The sequence below is a fragment of the Typopeltis vanoorti genome, chromosome 15, assembly GCF_054136105.1.
Source record: "Typopeltis vanoorti isolate ZY-2024b chromosome 15, IOZ_Tvanoo_1.0, whole genome shotgun sequence".
In the NCBI taxonomy this organism is placed as follows: domain Eukaryota; kingdom Metazoa; phylum Arthropoda; class Arachnida; order Uropygi; family Thelyphonidae; genus Typopeltis; species Typopeltis vanoorti.
The window spans coordinates 92120312-92145000 of NC_143563.1; the positions used below are offsets into that span (position 1 = coordinate 92120312).

Below are 24689 nucleotides of genomic sequence, written 5' to 3' on the forward strand. Positions count from 1 at the left end.
ACAAAGTTTGCACCTGAAAATATCTTCAGGACTGGGGTAAGGTAGTGTAACACCAGGCAACTACAAGCAAAGGTGGACCAAGCTCTCATCATTCCTTGTCTCAGTATCTCCCATAATGCTTTGCATTATGGGAGGGAGATACTGAGACAAGGAGTGCTTAATGCATAGCAGTATATATCTCCTTGCAGACATGTATACTGCTATGCATTAAGGGAAGGGCCACTACCCAGACCGGTTTCAACCTTTATTGAGGTCTGGTTAGTGGGAGGCAGACCCAAATGTGGAGATACTAAGGCAGAAGCAGTAGAGACAAGGAGTGATGAGAGCTTGGTCCACCTTTGCTTGTAATTGCCTCGTGTTGCACTACCTTACCCCAGTCCTAAAGATATTTTCAGGTGCAAACTTTGTTTGCTTACACTTGGATAAAGGATTAGGCTAAATTTATTATACTCTAACCAGGTGAAAAATAAACTTCCAACATCTTTCTCTAAATCCAGAGTAATTCAATAAAAAGGTGGTACACCTGTTGGCAAATCCAGTAAATATGACCTCTCCTATTGCTTCTGCCTTAGTATCTCCATGTTTGGGTCTGGCTCCCATGCTGGATATATGTGAGAGGATCTGCTTGGGGTAGGTTTTTGCCTGTCTCTGAGTAGAGCCACCGCTAAGATTATGGCTCTGTCTGGTGGTGGGGTGAGCCTGCCACTGGGTAGGGCCGATGCTGAAAGTTCTTCTGGTGATGGGGTGAGTTTGTCACTGAGTGGAACAAAGCTGCGTTGGGCGATCTTTTGGGGATCGTCTAATTTTTAGAGAGGTCTTTACTTTAAATACACCTCAATAAAGGTTGAAACCGGTCTGGCTAGTGGCCCTTCCCTTAATGCATAGCAGTATACATGTCTGCAAGGAGATGTGCTTTGCATTATGGGAGATACTGAGATAAGGAGTGATGAGAGCTTGGTCCACCTTTGCTTGTAGTTTCCTGGTGTTGCACTACCTTACCCCAGTCCTGAAGATATTTTCAGGTACAAACTTTGTTTGCTTACACTTGGATAAAGGATTAAACTAAATTTATTATACCCTAACCAAGTGAAAAATAAACTTCCAACACTCTTAAACTCATCCACTGTTTGCACTTTTATTACCCTCTCAGGCAATGTATTCCATGCTCCTACCACTCTTCATGCACAAAACCCACTTCTTATCTTCTTCCCTATTATTTCCTTTTGCAACTTCCAGGGATTGCCCCTTGTTCCTTCCCCTCATTCTACCATATGAAAAATCTTCGCAGAATCAATCCAGTAATAACCTTGCAGCAGCTCAATTGTCCCAGTCATATTTCCCCCTTTTGTTTTCTCTACACCAAATTCTGTAACTTGCATGACATCAGTCTATTCTCATTATCAACAAAGTACAGTCTTGATATCATTTTCATTATTTGTCTCTGAACCCTTACCAAGGTTATTTTATTCTTCATATCCTGGTAACTAGATCTGAGCACAGAAATCCAGATGAAGTCTGATCAAAGCTTATACAGTAGGACCACCACCACCCTTTTATCTTTTGTGATCAATGTCCTCCTCAGTATTAAAGCAGTTCCCTGAGTTCTTTTTGCAACCTTTGCAAAATGTGTTGTGACCTTCAAATTTCTATTTAAAGTCACTCTAAGATCCTTTGCTTCCTCTACTTCGAGTATAACTCTACCAAGTAATTATGAAGCATCCCATCGGTGGATACCAAATTTCAAAACTTTGCATTAAACTGACATCCCCCATTTATTTGCCTCTCCATCCCCCTTTCCAGCTTATTCAAATCCTCTTGGGTGCCATGTCCCATCATTCCTCCAATTCCAATTGTCATCTTTCCAATTCCTCCATAGAAGAATTGGAAAAATGACAGGACATGGCACACTTTGACTGAAAAAGACTTGAGTCTGAATCTTGTTGTGACAAGGGGGGATCTTCAAATGGGCTTTTTCACTTGAAGGTTAGCTGATATCATACAAAGATAGCAGGGATTTCCTCCCAGAAACTTAACTGTTAAACCCTACAATGAGCACCAACACCTTGGTTAGAAAGACCTGCTTTTAATTATCTAAAATGGGAGAATGCAGTGGACAGGGTTTTTTACCTTTCCAGAAAAGATTGTAAAGAGAAGAGCACCTATAAACATAGATCCACGATAGATTAAAGCCCATTCCATCTGGCTACAGTTTCGTTCATGAAAGCTAAATTTACTGATCATAACATGCCTTTGACCTAATATGTAAAAGAATACAAAGAACATTACACAGCTTTTGTTTTCTGTTTTGGAGTTACGGTGAAAGCAACCAAGTCTTTCTGAGGAACATTCTACAACACATTGCACTTAACAAATGAGTCTAGCACATAATAAAGTTTTGTTATTTTGTTTACAGTATACTGCATGCTTTACACAAAATAAAATTTGTACAACTGTCACACAGCTGTTTCATGAACATCTTAAAGTACATAAAATTTCAATGAATTATGTGTTTGTACAATTGTCACTAGGCACATCATTTTTGTTTTCACTTTTTATCTAGTCACCTAACCAAAGATAATCCACCTTTTGCATTTTTCTTGAAAGTTTTTTTTTTTTTTTTGTGAAACCAATCCATGAAAGTTCATAAATCTCTCATCCATTTTAGTGCCATGAATGGACTAAGAGTTGGATGAAAATTGGCAGAGCAGACATAATAAGAACCCTGCTCTAGAAATTAAACATGGTATTTTAAAGCTATTTCAGGCCTTTAGTAAATAAGGTGGTGGCGGTCTCACACCCAGCAAATATAAATTAGCTACCACCTAAATACTTTCACAAACATCCATGCCACAGCAATATTTGAACATCTTGGTTGGGTGGGGGGGGGGGGGGGAAGAGATACTATCGAATTATCCAAACAGATGCATTGACAGCTGCTGGTATATAGTCAGCATTCTAGTTCATGTCAGAAAAAAAAAGATCTCCCCAATACTTCAGCCCAAGCAGTAATCATTGGGATTTGCTGATGTTCTTAAAAGATATAATCCTTCTGTATACCAAAGAAAGGAGGAAATGAAGGATATTTTTTTCAAGGCATGGATGATTGGACCCATCCATATATTCTGGTGAGAGGACCAAGTCATAATGCACCTATTCTAAAATAAATCTCACATGAATTGAAAAGTTTATACATATCATAAGCCAGCAATAAAATGCAATAGAATAGGCAATGCCAAACAATTAAAATTACTCACATACAATCTTATCTACAGGATCATAATCATCAAACTCAATAAAAGCAAATCCCCGTTTTTTCCCTGTGTCCTTATCAGTGATGATGTTGATATTTACTATATTTCCAAAACATCCAAAATAGCTCCTTAAATCTTCCTCTTCAATATTATCTTTCAGTCCTCCTATAAAAATTTTCTTCACAGTAGCTTGGGCCTCAGGGTTTCCTGAATCCTATTCAAAATAATATTCAAAAAGAGTATTATATGCATTTATTTTCTATACATAGCTGTTAGAATACATTTAGTCTTGGCATATAAATTATGGATAAATATTCATGGTATGGATACTTAGATGCTGATTATCACTTGTTTTTATTTAAAAGAAGAAACAGATGTCTATAGATAATAATTAATTACCGTATTTGCCGGCATATAAGACGCACCAGCCTATAAGACGCACTCCCTTTTTGGTACACATTTTTTTAGGAAAAAAACTTTATCACTGAATATTATAATGAATTTACAGTATTTCAAATATAAATTAACAAGTAGATCTACTTTCAACAAATACCTAATCTAACTAGGAAAGAGTACCCACTTTTTAATCTTCTTCATCAAAACCAAGAAATTCATCTCAGAGCTAAAACCTCATCTTAATCAGAATCTTAGTCCTCATACAACAAACTGTCCTCTGTACCATCCAGTGTATTACTAATACCATACTTCTTAAATGATTTAACTACTGTCTCAGTTTTCACAGCATCCCACGAAGCTTTGACCCAATCACAAACTTGCGAAATGCTAGGCCTCTTCCCAGGGGCATGCCGGCCATATGTGCAATGCACACAGGCGCCAGGATAGTAAAGGTGCCAAATCTTTGGCGCCTTTACTATCCCAGTCTTCATCTATGAATCTCCAACTTGCTTTAGATGCATTGAATGATCTAAATCAATTTTTAAATGATTATTATTATTATTATTACCCCAAGACCTCATGGAGTCAAAGACTCATCTGGGAGATTATAGGTCTGATAAAACTTTCAAAGAAATTGTAGAAAGTTCAAAATTAATTGCAGCAAAATTTGACGCAGAATCTGTATTTTGTAGTAGACCACTAAGTAAAAAAAACGACACAATTTGATTACAAACATGAAAATGAAAATATAGTAGATTCTGAAATTTCATTTAAAGTAAATTTTTTTCTCTGCATAATAGATCAAACATTAGAATCTTTGTAGGAAAGATTTACTTTATTAAAAGAACATATGAATTAATTTCAGTTTTTGTGTTTGTTAAGTACGTCACAAAATAAAGAATATTTATTATCTTGTAAAAAGTTACGACAAAAATTAACACATGAGAATCATTCAGTTATTGACGCAGACGATTTATGCAAAGAAATTTTACACTGTCAACCATTTATTTCTAATTTTAAAAACTATATATATCAGATAATTCATTATATTTATTCAAACGACTTAACCACAGTTTATCTAAACTTTACAATTGCTCTTTGGATTCTTTTGTCATTACCGGGATCTGTAGCATCTGCGGAATGGTCCTTTTCTAAACTTAAAATTATTAAAAACTACTTGCGCTCACAATGGTACAAGACAGACTTTCAAATCTTGCCATTATATCAATAGAGTCAGATATTTTGGATCAACTTGTTATACATGATATTATTCGAGAATTTTCATTAATGAAAACTAGAAAAGTTCAATTCACTAAGTGATTTTTCTTTCTGTTTAAATATTTAACTATTTTTTTTACCCAATAATGTTTAATATGTTCCTATATTATATACTTGTAAGTTACTATTATTTGTTTATTTTATTATTTATTTACTTTATTTTATTATTATTTATTTACTTTATTTTTTTCAAATTATTTTTGTTGTTTTTGTACCCTTCTTGTATGTTTATTGTTTTCTATACATTTTTTTTATAATTTTTGCTTTTTGTTCAATAAACTTACAATTAATATATTTCATATTTCATTTTTACTCACTGATACGTTTTAATAAAGTGATTTTTTATTGGAGGGAGGGGTATAGGAGCGCCAAGTAAAGTTTTGCACACAGGTGCCGGACACTACTGGCGTGCCCCTGCCTCTTCCTTCTTCCTGATGGCATAACCTCAAAGTCTGAAGACTGCATCCAGCAGTCTTCTGGATGCAGTGTTCCACTTCTCCTTCATAAATCCCTTAAATTGTTTATTAATACAGACATCTAACGGTTGAAGCTTGACTAGTTAGACCTCCAGGAATTACAGCTAACTGAGTTTTCAATTCCTTGAGTTTATTTTTAACATCTTCTGTTCTGTGAGAACGAAACTGATCCCATACTAGCAGGGCAGGCTTCTTCAACAATCCACCAGTGCGCCTAGACCAAATGTTATCTATCCATAACTTGAATACTATAATCTATTCCAGTAACTGGAATACATAACTAATGTAACTGGAAATGCTCTCACACACTGCAAGGAAGTAAGAATGAAATTGCGTAAATGGGAACAGAGAAAATTTCCAGAAATGAAAGTAATAAAAAACTGAGTGTCGGATATAAGATGCACTCTGTTTTTCAGACCTATTTTCAAAGGAAAAAAGTGCATCTTATACACCACCAAATATGGTAACTTATTTAGTTAGTAATTTATATAACCAGTGTTCTGCCACATTAACTAAGGCATTTTTAGAGGCACAAAGAACTGAAATTATTATTATTATTATTTTCCTGACCCTTGATAGCATTACAAGATTGATTGTGAGAGATCAACACAGTCTATAATACTACTTAAACTCATCCACAGTCTGTATGTTCTCCACCCTCTCAGGCAATGCATTCCATGCTCCTACCACTCTCCACACACAAAATACTTACTTCTTACCCTTTTACCCACCACCTTCTTTTGCAACTTCCAAGGATGGCCTCTTGTCCTTGCTCCTTTCCCTCGTTCTACCATATGAAAAATTCCCTCAGTATTAATATGATAATAGTCCTTCAATCCCCACTTTGCCTTCTATCCACCAAACTCTGCAGTCTGCATGCCCTCAGTCTATCCTCAAACAATCCTCAGAACTTCAAATCTCTAGCACAATCACCTTATCCCTTGCTTTCTCTACTTATTCCAGTATAACTCCACTGAGTGAGTATGAAGCACTCCATTGTGGATCGCAAATTTTAAAACCTTACATTTAGTTGCCTTAAACTGATATCTCCATTCATTTGCTCACTTTTCAGCTTATTCAAATCATCTTGAAGAGCCAAAACATCAGCACTGTTACTAATAATCCTCCCAAGATTCACATCATCTGCAAACAACTGAACCTTTCCCTGTAGGCCTGTGACAATATCATATCATTAATATAAAGGCTAAACGGTAATGGTCTCGGGACTGAACCCTGTGGAATTCCACTTGTAACCTTTCTACTCCCTGATACTGCTTCCCCATATACGCTCTCTGATAGCTATAAGCAAGCCAATAACCCAATACAATTTACTAAACCGATATCCAACCCATATGATGCAACTTAAAAATTAAACTTGTAGTGTGGTATCCTGTTAACCCGGCATTAGTAAGGTGGGGTGTCATAGACCCCAAAGATATTAAATTGACTATAGCTTTTTAACAACATGTAGCAGTGAGTCATGCCTCCTTCCCCTCTCGTAACCTGCTACTAGATGCCATAGACGACAGGCTGTTGCGTGCAAGCAAGTTTAGTGTGCAGAGGTGTAAAGTGTGCTGGGGTCCACCAGACCCCACCTTACCAAAAGTGTGACTATATTTACTTCCAAAACATAAGTTGTTTTCATGTATATTCTACTAAAATATTATCGTTACTGCTGTCTTCTATATTTTTACATACCAACTATAAGCAGATACGTTTTCGTAAATATTTAGAGGGTATTTTGAGAATAATATCTTTTTTTTTACCAGATGAGTTATGAGCAGGAAGAACAGAGGTTACATCAACTTATAGATGACGCGTTGACAGACGAGGAGCCATTTAGCAGAGATGATGATAGTGAAATTGATTTAGAATTAGTCAGTAACCATGAGTCTGATACAGAACAAGACTGTGAGGAAGAATCTTAAACAATAAGTAATCTAATATTGATTAAAAAGATATGGATTTCTATAATACACTACATTATTTGGGTGGGTCTGTGGGACCCCACCTTATCACTTTTGTTACATTTTCTCACTTCGCCAGCATCTGAGTTAAATGCCTTGGTAAAAAAAAAAAAGACAGTGCATGCCTTACCTTCATCCACTACTCTTATTACTCTATTGTAAAAGGCAACCAAGATTGCTAAGACAAGTGCTGGCCTACATAAATAATATTACCATCATTTGCCCAATTCTGTATATGAGTTCTTACCAATTTTTCCAAACTCTAAACAACTACAAAAGAAATACGAGGAGGCATATAGTTTGATATCTCCATTCTACCACTCCCCCTTATGCAATGGTACTATCTCATCCTCTTTCCACTCTCCAGGAACTTGTCCCATTGCAAGACTTTTATTAAACTGCCAAATTAATGGTGCAGTCAGTTTCATACCATATTCCTTTAAAATAGGTGAAATTCTATATAATTGTATGGTAGATTTGCATCCCCTTCATTCACTTCTAACACTTCACCACTCCTTTCTAGGAATATAGCCTGCAGTACCAGGATGGAACACTCTAATAAAGTGATAATTAAATAGCTCAGTTATGTTATCTGCTTTAGTCAGCCAATTCCCATCTACCAGCAAGTAATCCATCCACTACTATTTTTTTTCCTTCTACTCACCACGTAGCAAAAAAAAAAAAAAAAAAACCTTCCTTGGGCTTCTCCTTGAACTACAGTGCCAGTCTCCTCTCATATTCCAATTTTTCTCTCCTTATAATGCTAGTCACTTTCCTAGCCTGAGCCTTATATTCCTCAGGCAACTGTTCTCCACCTCTCTTTTTCTTCCGTAATTCCCCTTTTTATTTCTTTTGTCATCTACTTGACTCCAAATTGCTTTGTTCTTCTTCATTCAAGGTACAAAATCTGTCATTGCTGTTAACAATTTTTTTCTTAAGTATCTCCTATGCACTAATGACTCATTTTCCTTCAAATTCTTTCATCCATTGTACTACTGCAAGCTGGTTTCGAAGTCTATGATAGTTACCTTCCTTATAATTCCACATATATTCTTTCTGTTTTGATACCTCCACATGCTTATTCATCCTCTAAGTCAGGACTACCTTATTACTCTCACCAATGAGGGCAAATATGTCATCTCAGTCACAATTGGATCCTCTGATACTATGGCCAAATCCAAAACTCTTGACCCTCACGTTCCTTCCACAACATGCTGTCTCCTCTGCCCAGTTTATATCACTATAATTGAAGTCCCCCATAATTATTGCTTGCTTTGCACTTGCCAAAATAATTTGCCTAAGCATTTCCTGCTCATCACTATCTATATTCCCTGGTCTGTAGCAACATCCCACTAAATATCTTAGATAAAAACATTTATCTCACACCATATACTCTCAAAGCCACTGATGTTATTTCCACTGAGATTCTCAATTCTCCACCCTGAGAACACACAATTTATCTCTTATGATGAGTAGCACTCTACCACCATGCTTACTCTCCCTATCCTGCCAAAGTATGCTATACTCTTCGATTTCTATCCCTGTTAGAACATTCTCCTCCTCAGTTAACCAAGTTTCACTGATACCAACAACCTTTGGAGAGATTGAGTCAATCAATGCCACAAACCCATTCCTTTATTTCTAATGCTCCTGGCATTTGTATACAGAAAAACTAGCATATTGCCAGTATTCTTATAGCCATTATTACTCTCCTCACATTCCACCTGGTTCTGTAATATTGTGTACCCCCCCCCCCATTTTTCAAGCCACTATCACTACATGAGGCCATTTCTACAACATTTCACTTGTGCAATTCTAGTTTCCCTGTTCTGACAGACTCATCTGTTCAAAAAGCAACAGTCTCTCCAAATGCCTGCATGCAAATGTAATCCATCCCTTGTATATAGCTCTCTTTTATTCTCAAACATACTCTATGCATCCACATATTCCAGACCTCTTTTCCTGCACATTCTCACTACCATCTCATTCGTCATCACTGCTCTTCTCCTCCACTCTGCATTATCATACCATGGCAACATGCTCACAATTTTTGCTCGGATCCAAAATATGAGCCTACATGTAGACACAACTGCAGGAAAGCAAATACAGACTGAGTGAAGACATAATCCTACAGTCCTAACTTGTGCCATTTATGAGCATGGTGGGAGGAGGATTAATGTTCATTGTTCAACTGACATTCTCATGATAATAGTCTTCCAACTGCTTTGTAGAGTGAGACAGCTATATTTATTTAGATTACAATAATGTTGCAATGCTTTGTGGCAGATTCCAATAAACAGTTTGTAATATATCTGATTCTGTATAATATGATATGTTTGGACCATACTAGCCCCTCTACTAATACCAATCGTATTCCTGACACTTATATTTTTAGTCATTAGCTCTTCTCTAGAAAAAATCAAAACTATATTTTTCTCCTAAACTTAACCCTCCGCAAAATTCAGATTAAAAAAAACAAAACATCCATTTGCACCCCTTATATGATATAAGGGGTGCAAATGGATGTTTTGTTTTTTTTTCAGACACCTGAGAAAATACTTCATATGTTCTTAAAAGATATAATATTCATCCTTTACCAAAAAGTAGCTACCCATTACCCACTCACCAAGAGATCCTATCCATCACCTGGATCATATTAGTGTCTACAGTATTACTTGCGCCTGCAAAATGACATATTTTAGTCAAAAGAACAACCACTATCCAACTGGATGGACATACAAGAAGTAATTCCAATATTTATACTACAGCCACTCTGGGGGATTGCAGATCACATCATTCATTAAGATCATCAGATTCATCGAAAAAAAATAATTATAAAGATGTAAATATAAATCTGAGAGCCTGCTTTTGAAATCTGCCATAGCTTTATAATATTATCACAACATAAATATATATGATTGTGCACTCTACTAAAAATCTGGGTCTATATGAGGCTATCAACCGAATGATCACAATCATCTAATCGTGCTTGCTCATGGATGGAGGGGGGGGGGGACATCAGTTAAGACTGTAGGATTATGCCATTTTGTACTCAGCCTGTGTTTCATCATTATCACGAACCATGGGCTCACTGCCTGTTAGTGTCCGATACCTCCTTCACCATCTTCTTCTACCTTTCTTTGTTCAGTGCACAGTGTCGCAGTTTCTGTACACCTATTCCACACCAGTCCTTTATATGGATAGACCATACAGAGTCTATCCATTCTCTGTATGGTCTACCTCTTCTGTTTAAACCATCCAAAATACCAAACGTAAATGTCTTTATTCGTTTTAGAAATTATGGACTTTACAACTGTGTTATTGAAAACTCTTTAAATTTCCTGATGTTTCAATCTTCATATTAAGATTATCATCTGGAGTATATACAAGTATATAAGGACAAGCTGAGTTAGGTTGCACACAGTAAGCTAAAGAAACGATGATTTGCTCACCGGTTATTCTACTGGCATGACCTCTAGTGAAAAAAAAAAAAATACAAATTAATTAATTATTTAGAAACTACGTCAGAGCTAAATTCGTAGAAAAACCTTCTTTCTTATAGATAGTCTTCTTTCAGTAACAATGATGTCCTTTTTTAACATTACAATTGTTATTTTAGATTTAGGATTCTGGATTACCTACAGTCCTGTTTATAGTTAACTCTTAGAGAGAAAGGTTCTGTGGGTAGAATATGTGCCTTCCATATGCTTGGGATTTTTAGACCATCATTATTGTTCAGATTGGGGGTAGTTGATAAGAATCTCACAGGCTTCCTTAAATTTGTGTTCATACCATGTTTTGGTGTGATGTAAACAACTGGTGCTTTTCCAATCAATTCTAAAGTGTTCAGGGTATGGTCAGAAAGGCCAACTTCACCATAGTTATTATATTTAATGTGTCAATTCCTATCAGACAAAACTACTTTTTGTCTGATACGAATTGTGTGTCCTGTTTCCCCCCTATATGGCATATTACAGGTGCAATAAATATGGTATACTCCAGGGTGGGCCAGCGGAGAGAGTGGGTCTTTGGATGAGTTGAGTGAGCTTTTTAATTTTGCAGGAGGTTTAAAGATGGCTGAGGTTGTATTTTTGTAGTATTCTGTTTATTTTATCTGATGTCCCTTTAATGTAAGGAATGGTTATAGTTTTATTGTAGTCTGGTTTATCTTAGTTTTTTATTGAGGTCTTGTAGAAAATTTTGTTAATAGTATTTTGGCTGTAACCATTTTTGAAAAAAGCATTGCTTATGACTTTAAATTCATTTAAAAAATTCACTAAATTTAAATTCACTAAAAAACCCATATTTTTAGTAGAGTGCACAAAATTATAAAGCTATGACAGATTTCAAAAACAGGCTCTCAGATTTCAAAAACAGGCTCTCAGATTTATATCTACATCTTTATAATTTTTTTTTTTTTTGATGAATTTGATTATCTTAATGAATGATATGATCTGTAATCCCCCAGAGTGGCTGTAGTGTAAATATTGAATTACTTCATGTATGTCCATCCAGTTGGATAGTGATTGTTCTTTTGACTAAAATATGTCATTTTGCAGGAGCAAGTAATACTGTAGACACTAATATCATCAGGAAATTAAAGAGTTATCTATAACATGGTTGTAAAGTCCATAATTTCTAAAATGAATGCTGATCACCGTGTAACACTAAAAGAAAGGATAATGTATTTATCTTCTGGTCCTCACTCATTCTACTGATGTGTCCAAATAATTGCAGCTTCCATTTTATAATGTTCTGTATTAGATTCTCTTTTGGTTGTATCTTCTGATATAGAGTTCTTTATTTGCGATTTTCTGTACCCATCCTATTCTTAGAATCTTCCTGTAACAAGTTCTTTCAAACGCCAAAATTCTTTTTCTTGATTCCTTATTTATTACCCATGGTTCAGATCCATACGGTACACTGCTAAAGATGCATGTTTCCAGTACTTTTAGTTTTGTTTGCAGGCTGATCACTTTATTTTTCCAGATGTTATCCATGGCCAGGGCCGCCGGAAGCGGGCATGCAGTGCATGCGGGTGCCGCTACGAAGGGGGTGCCAGGGCACGGGTCATAAGTTCATTTTTAAGAAACAAAATTTTTATCATAAAAACAAAAAATTCTTAGAATAATCAATATTAAAATAAATAAGGCCGGACACACCGAATAAAAATTTTAAAAAAATTGTATATTGCCGGCTGTTTACAATTTTGGAACGAGAGCAGGCTAAATGCTTGCCTCCACAATCTAAAGTGAAATGGTGAACAGTTTTTATGCAAAATGTTTTGTACGAAACAATTGTTTTATTACGTAGCCAGTCATATGGTACTGTAAAAACTCGATTGTAGCTTAAATATTCCAAAGCACATTACATTCGATTATTTACTTAGGTTAAGTCCCATGTGAATATTGTAAAAATAAACTTTGTTTGTCTCTGTATAGTTTGTTTTAGATGTTATTGTAAATAACACTCTGGAAGTTAACTGTATATACTGCTTTAATAAAAGGCTGAAGCTGAATGTAATATACATGGCGGCATTAGAAAGATTGTTATTAAAATTTGTTTGTATGAGAAAAGCTTGCAGGCTCTAAGTGTAAACATCTGCTAAGTCAGTCAGAAAGGTTCAAACAGGTTTCCGATGGCCGGCAACTTACAATTAAAAGAAAGCGGAGGAGAACAAAAGGCATGCCAAACTTGAAACTTAAGATGAAAGAATCATACTGATTCTTTGGGGGGTTGCCAAACTTCATGGAAGGTCTCAGAGGAGGTATAATAAAAAGGGACTGAAGCAAACAGAAGGGGCTGCACGGAACCAGAGATTGCTGCAGAAGTAGAGGGGGGGGCGGTTCCAGAGAAGTCCACAGAGAGACAGGAGAGGCTGCCTGGTTCCAGACACTGTCAAAGAGGAGGAAGCTCGATTCCAGACATTGCTAAAGCTGCCCAGTCCCAGACGTTGCCGAAGAGAGACAGCTGCTCAGTTCCAGGCATTGTCAGAGAGCATCCCAGATCCAGACGTTGGTTGAGAGAGGAGTTTTCCGCTTCCAGAAAGGAGCTTCTCAGTTCGAGACGTCGCTAGAGAGAAACGACTTCTAGGCCACAGACAGGGCTTTCAAATTGCCGAAAGGAGAAGTCCCAAATGCCATAGAAGAGAAAAGTTTCCAGTCTAGAGGGATCCTGATTGACAGTTGACAACAGTTTCATTTTTCTTGGAGGCGGCATTTTCAGTTTCTTAGAGGTGGCAATTCAAGCTACTTAAGACAGCAGTCATTTTCGGCTAGCCCAAGTAGAGGAAATGAGGCAAGGCAAATTTCCCGAAGTACCTTCGCTCGTTAGTTTTTCTTTTCGCTGTGGGAGAATAACATTTTTCTGGAACTGTACGAGTCCTGCTACATTCCCAATTGATATAGCCGAAGCCAAAATTCCAGATGAAGATCTGAGATGAAAGAATTGCTATAGAATTTTTAGTGAAAGATTTTTCAATAATTGCGAGATACAGAGCCTTTGTAAGTTCAAAACTTTTATATAATTCTTCTTATAGTTGTATTAGAAAGACTTTTAAGATATATGTTTAACGTATGTGTAATAAGGTTAAGAAGTGTCCTTAAGAGAATCAATTGGCATGTTAGAAGTTGATATCAAATTTGTAAAGATAACTTAACAGAGAGATTTAAGTAACCTCTTTGCGAGTAAGCTTGGAGTTCAATAAGTAAAATTTGTAAACTGAGAGTAGATAACGTTTTGTGTTAAAGAAAGTATTTTAAAGTTGAAGAAAAAAGTTCTAAATTTTGCTAAAGAGTTTTTATAGAAGGATAGAGAAAGCAATCTCTCCAATGTTTAAATTCGTGTACATTTCATAGTAATGTAAATAAATGTTATTTGACTTTCTTGTAAACATAGCACATAATAATATAAACAAGAGAGATTCTGAAAGAGAGAAAGCATGCACAGCTACATTAGAATAACGGAGAATAAAGTATAAAGTAAAGAAAAACGACATCACAAGTAATTAATAGAAATTACAAGTATACAAAGTTAAAATAATTATAAAATTTTACAATGTCGCAGTAATGACAGGATAGCAACAGTTGATTTATAATGCTATGCATCTCAGTAGGCTACTGATAGTAGCACAGTGCAGACTATTGTTTCGTCTCTGTGTCGTGTTGTGTAATAATTTCTGGTGGGTATAAAATAGAAATGGAATCAAAAATTAAAAAAAGTTATCTGGTGCACAAAATCGTAAGCATCATGCTGCGAAAGAAGCAGATATTAAGAAACAAACTGGGGCTCTTAATAAATTTGTTAAAATATTAAAATATTCTGATGCAGATTGTAACCAACTCGATACATCAGAAATCAGAGTTGGCAAACCGTGCACATCATCCAGTTTGAATCAAAGTGCTATTATAACTGTTGAACAAGATAACAAGATGCTGGATTTAAGTGAAAAACACTTAGGAGAAGATTTAGTTGTAGTTGACCACGAAACTAACACATTGTTAGTCTCTGTAAATTTAGAAGATCCAGGTGAATGGGGAAATATTGATGAAAAATTATGAGTTGTTTTAATTGAAATGGGGCCTGTTCAAAAGAAAAATATAATATATCCCAGAGATACATATGGTCGTAAATTTGGTGACACGTATTATAATAGAAAAATGGAAAATGGGGAGCTCGTCCCAAGAACATGGCTCATTTATTCCGAAACTTTAAATTCTGCTTTTTGCTTTTGTTGCAAACTTGTCACACCTATTGAATCAAGTAATCTTGTAGAAGGTTATAACGATTCGAGAAATGTAAGTACAACTTTGTATAGACATGAGACTAGTTTAGCTCACATGAAAAATTTCTTAAAATGGAAGGAACTTGATAAAAATTTAAAAAACAAACTACTATTGATTGCCAGACTCAAAGCATGTATGAAATGGAAAAGAAACACTGGACGAATGTTTTAGAATGCTTGATTGAAATTATAAAATTCCTTGGTAGCCAAAATTTAGCTTTTCGCGGATCATCTGATAAATTATATGAAAGGAATAACGGCAATTTTTTAAAATTAGTCGAACTGTTTGCGAAGTTTGATTCTGTTGTGGAAAATCATGTTGAAAGGGCCCTACAAGGAAACAATAGTGTACACTATTTGAGTAAAGACAGTCAAAATGAAATATTGGAAACTTTAAGTAATGCAATCAGGAATACAATTTTATTATCAATTCTAAATTCTAAATATTATTCCATAATTTTAGACTGCACACCTGATGCAAGTAAAACAGAACAAATGACCATTATTATTCGCTTTGTTTCCTGTGACAATGGAATTGTCGAGATCAGGGAAAACTTTTTTAGGTTTTCCCTGATATATCAGATTCCACAGGACGTGGTTTATATGCAACAATAGTGGAACAACTGGAAAAATGGAATATTCCTATTGAAGACATGCGAGGTCAAGGGTATGACAATAGGGCAAATATGAAAGGGAAAAAATATGGGCTCCAAAATTTGCTTATGAACAAAAATCCTCGAGCTTTTTACTTGCCATGTGCTGTTCACACTCTAAATTTAATCATTAATGATGCAGCCAAAGTGAATGCAGATACAATTAGTTTCTTTGCAATTATTCAAGAAATATATAATTTCTTTTCATTCTCTTACAAACGTTGGGCAATCCTTTTAAAGTTCGAAAAAAATTTAACATTGAAACAGCCATCAGAAACGCGATGGAAAAGTAAAATTAATGCAATCCACCCTCTACGATATCAGTTAGGAAAAATTAATATGAAAATTTTAATAAAGAAACTCAGCATGAAGCACAAACATTATTATTATTATATTATTATTATTATTCAGGCCTCCAAGGAGTCAAAAGACTCATCTAGGGAGGTCCTTCCTAAGACATAAAGTCTGTCAAGACTCATCGAGGGGAGGTCCCCCCCCCCCTGAGAAACACAAAGTCTATCATACCACTCTTTAAACTCACTGACCGTTCTCGCTCCCACCACTCCATCAGGCAATGCATTCCATGGCTCAACCACCCTCCACACAAAGAAGCCACTCCTTACCCTCTTGCTCATAGTTTCCTTTCGTAACTTCCAGGGATGGCCTCTTGTCATCACTCCTTCCCGCTGATCAACCAAGCGAAAGAACTCCCCAGTGTCAACCCTGTAACCACCTCTCAACAGTTTAAAAGTCTCAATCATATCATCTCTCCTTCTTCTATCCACCAAACTCTGCAGTCCACATTCTCTCAGCCGATCCTCATAACTATCCTTGTACAGTCCTGAAACCATCTTTGTCATCCGTCTTTGTATCCTTTCCACAGTTAATTTATCCCCTTCAAATCCTGGGGACCAAATCTCAGAACAATAGTCCAAGTGTGGTCTGATCAGAGACTTATACAATGGAATGATAACCCTCTTATCTCTGCAGGTCAGTGCCCTTCTCATAATAGCAGCAATCCTCTGTGTTACCTTCACCACCTTTGCAATATGTCCCCTAAACTTCAGGTTTCTATCAATCATCAACCCCAGATCTCTTGTCTCCCCTACTTCCTCCAGTATAACTCCTCCCATAGAGTATGCAGCATCCCATCGATGTTTCCCAAACCTCGAGACCTTACATTTTGCTGCATTAAACCGACACCACCATTCATTTGCCCATCTATCTAGCTTATTTAAATCCTCTTGCAGGGCTACCACATCTGCACTATTACTAATAATCCTTCCCAGCTTCACATCATCTGCAAACAACTGAATTTCCCTTTGCAATCCATTGACAATATCATTGATATAAAGGTTGAACAATACAGGTCCCAGTACTGATCCCTGTGGGAACCCCACTTGTGACCTTCTGCTTCCTTGATCTTGTCCCACCATACACAACTCTCTGATACCTATCAGTCAGCCAATCCTGAATCCTCTTGACTAACCCGACATTTAAACCCATGTGCTGCAACTTAAATATCAGCTTATCATGTGGCATCCTATCAAACGCCTTTGCAAAATCCAAAAAAATGGCAGTTTATGCCTTTCACTCATCAACTGCTCTTTTCACTTTATTATAAAAGGCAATCATATTACTAAAGCAAGAGTGTCCCTTAAGAAATCCATGTTGATTCTCACAGATAACAATACTCTCATCTGCCCAATGCTGTATTAAGATATATAAGACCTTAACAACTACTGATGACACACAGACTGTCCTATAATTAGACACTTCCAGTCTGTTACCACCCTTATGCAATGGCACTATCTTACCTTCCTTCCATTCCCTGGGCACCTTTGCCAAAGCCAGACTTTCATTGAAAAGCCACGTTAAAGGTACTGTTAATTCCCTAGCACATTCTCTCAAAACTCGTGGTGAAATACCATCCAGTCCCACAGCTTTACTGACATCCAGAGTACTCAGTATCTGAAACACACTCTCCTCCTGTACCTCCAGACCTCGAACCAGTCCTATCCCTCTAGCATGAAAACTGACTCCTCTAGGATGAAATATTCCAATAAAGTGTTCATTGAACAATTCCACTATATCCTCTGCATCAGTCACTCTATTCCCATTTTTATCCCACAATATCATTCTTCCACAGTCATTTCTCCTCCTACTGGCCACATAGCTAAAAAATTCCCTAGGATTTTCTTTGGATCTTAGGGCCAATCTCCTCTCATATTCCAGTTTTGCTTTCCTTACCACACTATTCACTCTTCTGGCCTGTGTCTTATATTCCTCATGCATCTCTTCACCTGTCTCCTTATATCTCTTCCATAGCCTCTTTTTCGCATGCAATTCCTGTTTAATATTGTTTGTCATCCACTTTACTCCAAATTGCGTCCTCTTCTTCACTCGTGGGTATACAACTTACCATTGCTGATAACAAATATTCTTTCACAATTTCCCACGCACTGGTGATATCCTGGCCTTCCAATTCCTCCCTCCATGGAACTTCCTGAAGTTGACGTCTAAGACTATTATAATCACCTGCCTTATAATTCCACATAAGTTCCCGTCTCTTTGATACTCCTGCATGTCTATTCATTTTCCAAGTCAACACCATATGGTCACTCTCTCCAACTGGTGGGAGAGACGTCAACTCAGTTATTATCAACTCTTCTGATGCTATAACCAAATCCAAAACTTTTGAACCTCTTGTTCCCTCTGTTACATGTTGCCTAAGACATTTGTCCCTCAAGAATTCTAGAAATTCCATTCCCCTATTGCTACATGCATCTTCCTCTCTCCAGTTTATACTACTGAAGTTAAAATCTCCCATAACAATCATTCTTCTTGCACTTGCCAAACTTAGCCGTCTAAACATCTCTTGGTCCCCATCCTCTGTGCTCCTGGGTCTGTAGCAACACCCCACTAAATATCCTGTCTTGCCTACCTCTACCTCACACCATACGCTCTCAAAATCATTTGTCTCACTTCCTTTCAAATTCTCCACTCTTAGAGGACATAGGTCATCACTTATCATAAGCAGCACCCCACCACCACGCTTTCCCCTCCTATCCTGACGAAAAATGCTATACCCAGCGACTTCTATTCCTGTTGTTATATCCCCTTCCGTCAACCACGTCTCAGTGATCACAATAATTTTTGGCCAGGCTGATGCTATCTGCGCCACCAATTCCTCTCCCTTATTCCGGATACTCCTAGCATTAGTATAAAGCATATAAATGCCATTGTTTCTATACCCAGCATTATCCCTTCTAGACTCCACTGGGCTCAGTGTTACCTGACATTGTCTCCCTTCTCCCAAGTATGCATTCCACAAGAGGCCACTCCTGCTATCATCCTCCCTGGGACACACTGACTCATTCAGAACAGCAATCTCTCCAGATGCCTACGTCCTTCCTCATTCAAATGTAAACGGTCTCTCGCATACAACTCCTCTCTTTCCTCAAACGCACTCCAAGCATCCACATATACCAGTCCTCTCTTGTCACACATTCTCGCTATTATGCCATTCAATATCACTGCTCTTCTGCTCAGCTCATCATTATCATACCTAGGCAACACGCACACTATGTTGTGTTCGTCGAACATGTTGTTTATTATTTTAACGGTATAATAGAACACAGAAACTAAGTAAATAATTAATTTATTGACTTGATGCTGATATTTCGCTGGTATTATAACCAGCATCTTCAGAGCACAAAAACACTGTTTGTCACAATACGCGAGACTAAAACAACATGGTGTACTTAACCAAAATTGTAGCAGCAACACAAAGATTAGAGTCCTGATTTTGGCGCCCTCTATCTGAAAAAAAAAAAAAAAAAAAAACGCTATCATATATTACTAGAGTCCTAGAATAGTGCTAGTTTTTTCTTAATATGACTGTCTCCCAGATCTTCGGCAAGTTAATACAGCCATATTTGTTGAGATTTGGAGTGTGTTTTAGGGCGTCTGTCGCCTCTAAGAACAATCTCTCTGATTTATATGGGTTTCTGTGTAGTACTTTTGTGTTTTTCCAGTTGATCCTGTGTGCAGGGGTATCCAGAGCATGGTCTGCTAGGCCCGACATCCCATAAAGATATTTCCGGACGTATCGTTTATGTTCGCTGATGCAGATATTCACAGTTCTTCCTGTTTGACCGTAGTAGGCTTGATTGCATGAGCAGGGTACTTGGTAGACTCCTGGATGTGATAAAGGAGGAATGCTATCCTTGGGTGAGCGGATGAGGGTGGCTAATTTGCTACATGGTCTGAATTTGGTGCGTAGTTTATGTTTATTGAGGATTCTTGAGATCTTTTCGGATGTGCCTTTAATGTAGGGGATGGTGACTGTTTTGTTGTAGTTCTCTGTGGTAGATGGTGGGAGGGGTTTCTTAGGAGTGTTTAGTATTTTGTTTATTTTTTGTGGATTGTAGCCGTTGGCCAAGAAGGTGTGGCGTAAGTGAGTCAGTTCAGCAGTCAGAGCCTTGTCATTTGAACAGATTGCTCTCGCTCTATGGGTTAGCGTTTTTAATATGCCATATTGTTGAGAAGGATGATGGTGTGATTGTTTGTGTAAGTATCTGCCTGTATGTGTGGGTTTTCTGAAAACTGAAAATGATAAGGAACCATCTGGGAGACGTGTGATGAGTGTATCCAGGAAGGGCAGACAGTTGTTGGCTTCCAGTTCCATAGTAAAGTGGATTTTTGGATGTTGGCTATTTAAATGTGCTAAGAATGTTTTCAATGTCTCAGGGCCATGTGGCCAAATAGCAAGCACATCATCAACATAGCGTAGCCAAAGTGTTGGTTTGAGAGTGGCTGTATTGAATGCTTGTTTTTCCAGGTGTTCTATGTAAAAGTTGGCAAGGGGGGGAGAAAGGGGGGAGCCCATGGCTGTCCCATCAATTTGTTTGTATATTTTCACTTTCGAGTTAACCCATTTCCCTTTTTGAGTTAACAAACTCAAACCTTTCCATGTTAAAACACCGAGGATCTATGGATCACCAAAAATTCACAAACCAGGCACACCCCTACGCCCAATTGTGGACAGTATAAATAGTCCCACATACAAACTGGCTAGACATTTAGCGAAGCTACTAGCCACTCTCACTAACAATTCTCCCTCCTTTATCAAAAATTCAGCACACCTAAAAAGCATCTTACAACACCTCACCCTAAAAAGCTCAGACTTAATAGTAAGCTTTGACATCACTTCACTATTCACAAATGTACCACTAATAGAAACCCTCAATCTATTGAAGTCACACTTCCGCCCTGATATATTTGAACTATTCAAATTCACAATACATGCAGGATATTTCACATGGAAAAGGAAAATATACAAACAAATTGATGGGACAGCCATGGGCTCCCCCCTTTCTCCCCCCCTTGCCAACTTTTACATAGAACACCTGGAAAAACAAGCATTCAATACAGCCACTCTCAAACCAACACTTTGGCTACGCTATGTTGATGATGTGCTTGCTATTTGGCCACATGGCCCTGAGACATTGAAAACATTCTTAGCACATTTAAATAGCCAACATCCAAAAATCCACTTTACAATGGAACTGGAAGCCAACAACTGTCTGCCCTTCCTGGATACACTCATCACACGTCTCCCAGATGGTTTCTTATCATTTTCAGTTTTCAGAAAACCCACACATACAGGCAGATACTTACACAAACAATCACACCATCATCCTTCTCAACAATATGGCATATTAAAAACGCTAACCCATAGAGCGAGAGCAATCTGTTCAAATGACAAGGCTCTGACTGCTGAACTGACTCACTTACGCCACACCTTCTTGGCCAACGGCTATAATCCACAAAAAATAAACAAAATACTAAACACTCCTAAGAAACCCCTCCCACCATCTACCACAGAGAACTACAACAAAACAGTCACCATCCCCTACATTAAAGGCACATCCGAAAAGATCTCAAGAATCCTCAATAAACATAAACTACGCACCACATTCAGACCATGTAGCAAATTAGCCACCCTCATCCGCTCACCCAAGGACAGCATTCCTCCTTTATCACATCCAGGAGTCTACCAAGTACCCTGCTCATGCAATCAAGCCTACTACGGTCAAACAGGAAGAACTGTGAATATCCGCATCAGCGAACATAAACGATACGTCCGGAAATATCATTATGGGAAGTCGGGCCTAGCAGACCATGCTCTGGATACCCCTGCACACAGGATCAACTGGAAAAACACAAAAGTACTACACAGAAACCCATATAAATCAGAGAGATTGTTCTTAGAGGCGACAGAAGCCCTAAAACACACTCCAAATCTCAACAAGTATGGCTGTATTAACTTGCCGAAGATCTGGGATACAGTCATATTAAGAAAAAACTAGCACTTTTCTAGGACTCTAGTAATATATGATAGCGTTTTTTTTTTTTTTTTTTTTCAGATAGAGGGCGCCAAAATCAGGACTCTAGTCTTTGTGTTGCTGCTACAATTTTGGTTAAGTACACCATGTTGTTTTAGTCTCGCGTATTGTGACAAACAGTGTTTTTGTGCTCTGAAGATGCTGGTTATAATACCAGCGAAATATCAGCATCAAGTCAATAAATTAATTATTTACTTAGTTTCTGTGTTCTATTATACCGTTAAAATAATAAACAACGCACACTATTTTTCCTCTCTCTGTCTTCTTTCGTACAGTCTCAAGCAAAAATCTCATATCTCTCGCTGCCCGACTTACATTACCACTCAAGTCATTCGTTCCTACCATCACAATCATCTCATCCACCCTTTCACCTCTCTTAATTGCCATAGCCACCCTTTCTATTGTTCCTCCTGGCAAACACTCCTCACGCATCCTATCTTGAACACCACGGATCATTGAGTCACCATACATTATACCTCTTACCATTCCCTCGCTCCTATTGTTTCCATTCTCTCCTCTTCTTTCATTCCCATACCTCTCTCTTCTACTGTTTCCATTCTCTCCTCTTCTAGCACTCCCATACATCTCTCTCATTCCCTCTCTCCTACTGTTTCCATTTTCTCCACTTCTAGCACTTCCATATCCCTCTCTCATTCTGTCTCTCCTACTACTGTTTCCATCCGCTCGTCTTCTAGCATTCCCATACCTCTCTCTCATTCCATCTATCCTACCGTTTCCATTCTCTCCTCTTCTAGCACTTCCATATCTCTCTCTCATTCCGTCTCTCCTACTGTTTCCATCCTCTCGTCTGCTAGCATTCCCATACCTCTCTCTCATTCCCTCTCTTCTACTGTTTCCATTCTCTCCTCTTCTAGCACCCCCATACTTCTCCCTCATACTCCCTAAATTCTCTCTCTCTCCTACTCTGATTCGCCTTGCATTTATCTCTTCCATTCTCCTAATCTTATCTTTCATACTTCTGCTCTCATTCACAAGACATTCCACCTCCTCTTTCAACTCATCTATCTCCCTCTGCAGGTCAGTCACTCTTAATCTAAATTCCCTCTCCCAAACAAAACCATCTCCTAAACTTCCACAGTCACTCACACCTTCCACACTATCAACTATTATTTTCTCATTCTCTCCTATCATACTACTTGTCTTCCTACATTCATTCCCCGTTCATTTATGCTAAAATGAAGAGCTACAAATTTATTTGTTCTCTTTTAATTTGGCATGATTTAATTAACAGAATAAAGCCTGTGAGTAAAATGCTTCAAGACAAAAATATGAACATTACACTTGCTTTAGAATCTATCGAAAACTTAAAAATATTCTTACAAGAGTATCGATCAGATACAAATTTTAAAGAAGTTCTAAAAACGGCAAAAGAACTGAGTAAAGAGGTGGATGGAGAACAAGAATTTAAAACTGGTACAGAAGTTCGACGATGAAAGAAGACACAACAATTTGACTACGAGCATCATGACGAAACGCCACAATCACCAGAAAATAAATTTAGAGTGAATGTGTTTTATACACTTCTAGACTTTGCAAGGTGTTCGTTAATAGAATGTTTTGAACAACTAAAAACATATTATGATAATTTCAATTTATTGTATAGATTACTACAAATTAACAACGAAGATTTACGAAAAAATTGTGACAATTTAGAGATTCTGTTGATGGACGGCAATAATAAAGACGTAAATGCAATAGAACTATATGATGAGTTATGTGCTTTCCGGGATATTTTTTGAAAGGATAATTTAAATATTCAAAACCCTTTCAATATTCTTAATTTTATTGTGTCCAATAATTTATCTTTCCCTAACTTTTCAATTGCTTTAAGAATACTATTAACTTTACCTGTTATTGTAGCGAGCGGTGAACGTTCCTTTTCCAAGTTGAAATTGATTAAAACCTACTTAAGAACAAGTATGTCACAAAAAAAGCTTGTTAGTTTGGCGTTAATAGCTATTGAAAATGATGTATGTGCAGAATTAGATGTTAAGACCATTATTTCTAATTTGGTGAATATGAAATCAAGAACCCTAAAATTTTTTTATTAAAATTTCAAGTATATTTATGAATTTAATTTATTTTCTGTTATTCTGTAAACATTTTAATTTTTGAATACTTATATTAATATTAATAAAATGTTCTAATTATTATTTCTGAATTCTTTTCTTATTTTCTCATCTATCTTCAGTTTCTTTTATTTTCCTAAAAGATAGTTCCAATTATAAAAATTATTAAAAGATTTTTACAAGTTACTAAGAATTTACTAACTTGTAAAATGAAAGAATTTTTTAAACTTTAGTTCAAATAAATTTTAACTTTAATTAAAATTCATTTTAATTTTGTTAGCGATTCGGGTCGGTGAGAAGGCTATAATCCCTGTATCATTATATTCAACGATTAAAGTGAAGTGACTTTATCAAAATTTGCTTTAGCTTTTGAGAATTTTTTGAA

At 37.0% G+C, this 24689-nt stretch overlaps 1 protein-coding gene across 1 annotated transcript in view; it reads right to left on the minus strand.

The window, feature by feature from the left end:
- Positions 1-24689, minus strand: part of LOC150098975 (heterogeneous nuclear ribonucleoprotein 87F-like) — an 86741-nt gene that overhangs the window by 39241 nt on the left and 22811 nt on the right. Inside the window, exon 3 of the mRNA XM_090405784.1 lies at positions 3255-3465. Coding sequence (XP_090261910.1) covers positions 3255-3465 — 211 coding nt within the window. The remainder of the gene's footprint in view (positions 1-3254; positions 3466-24689) is intronic.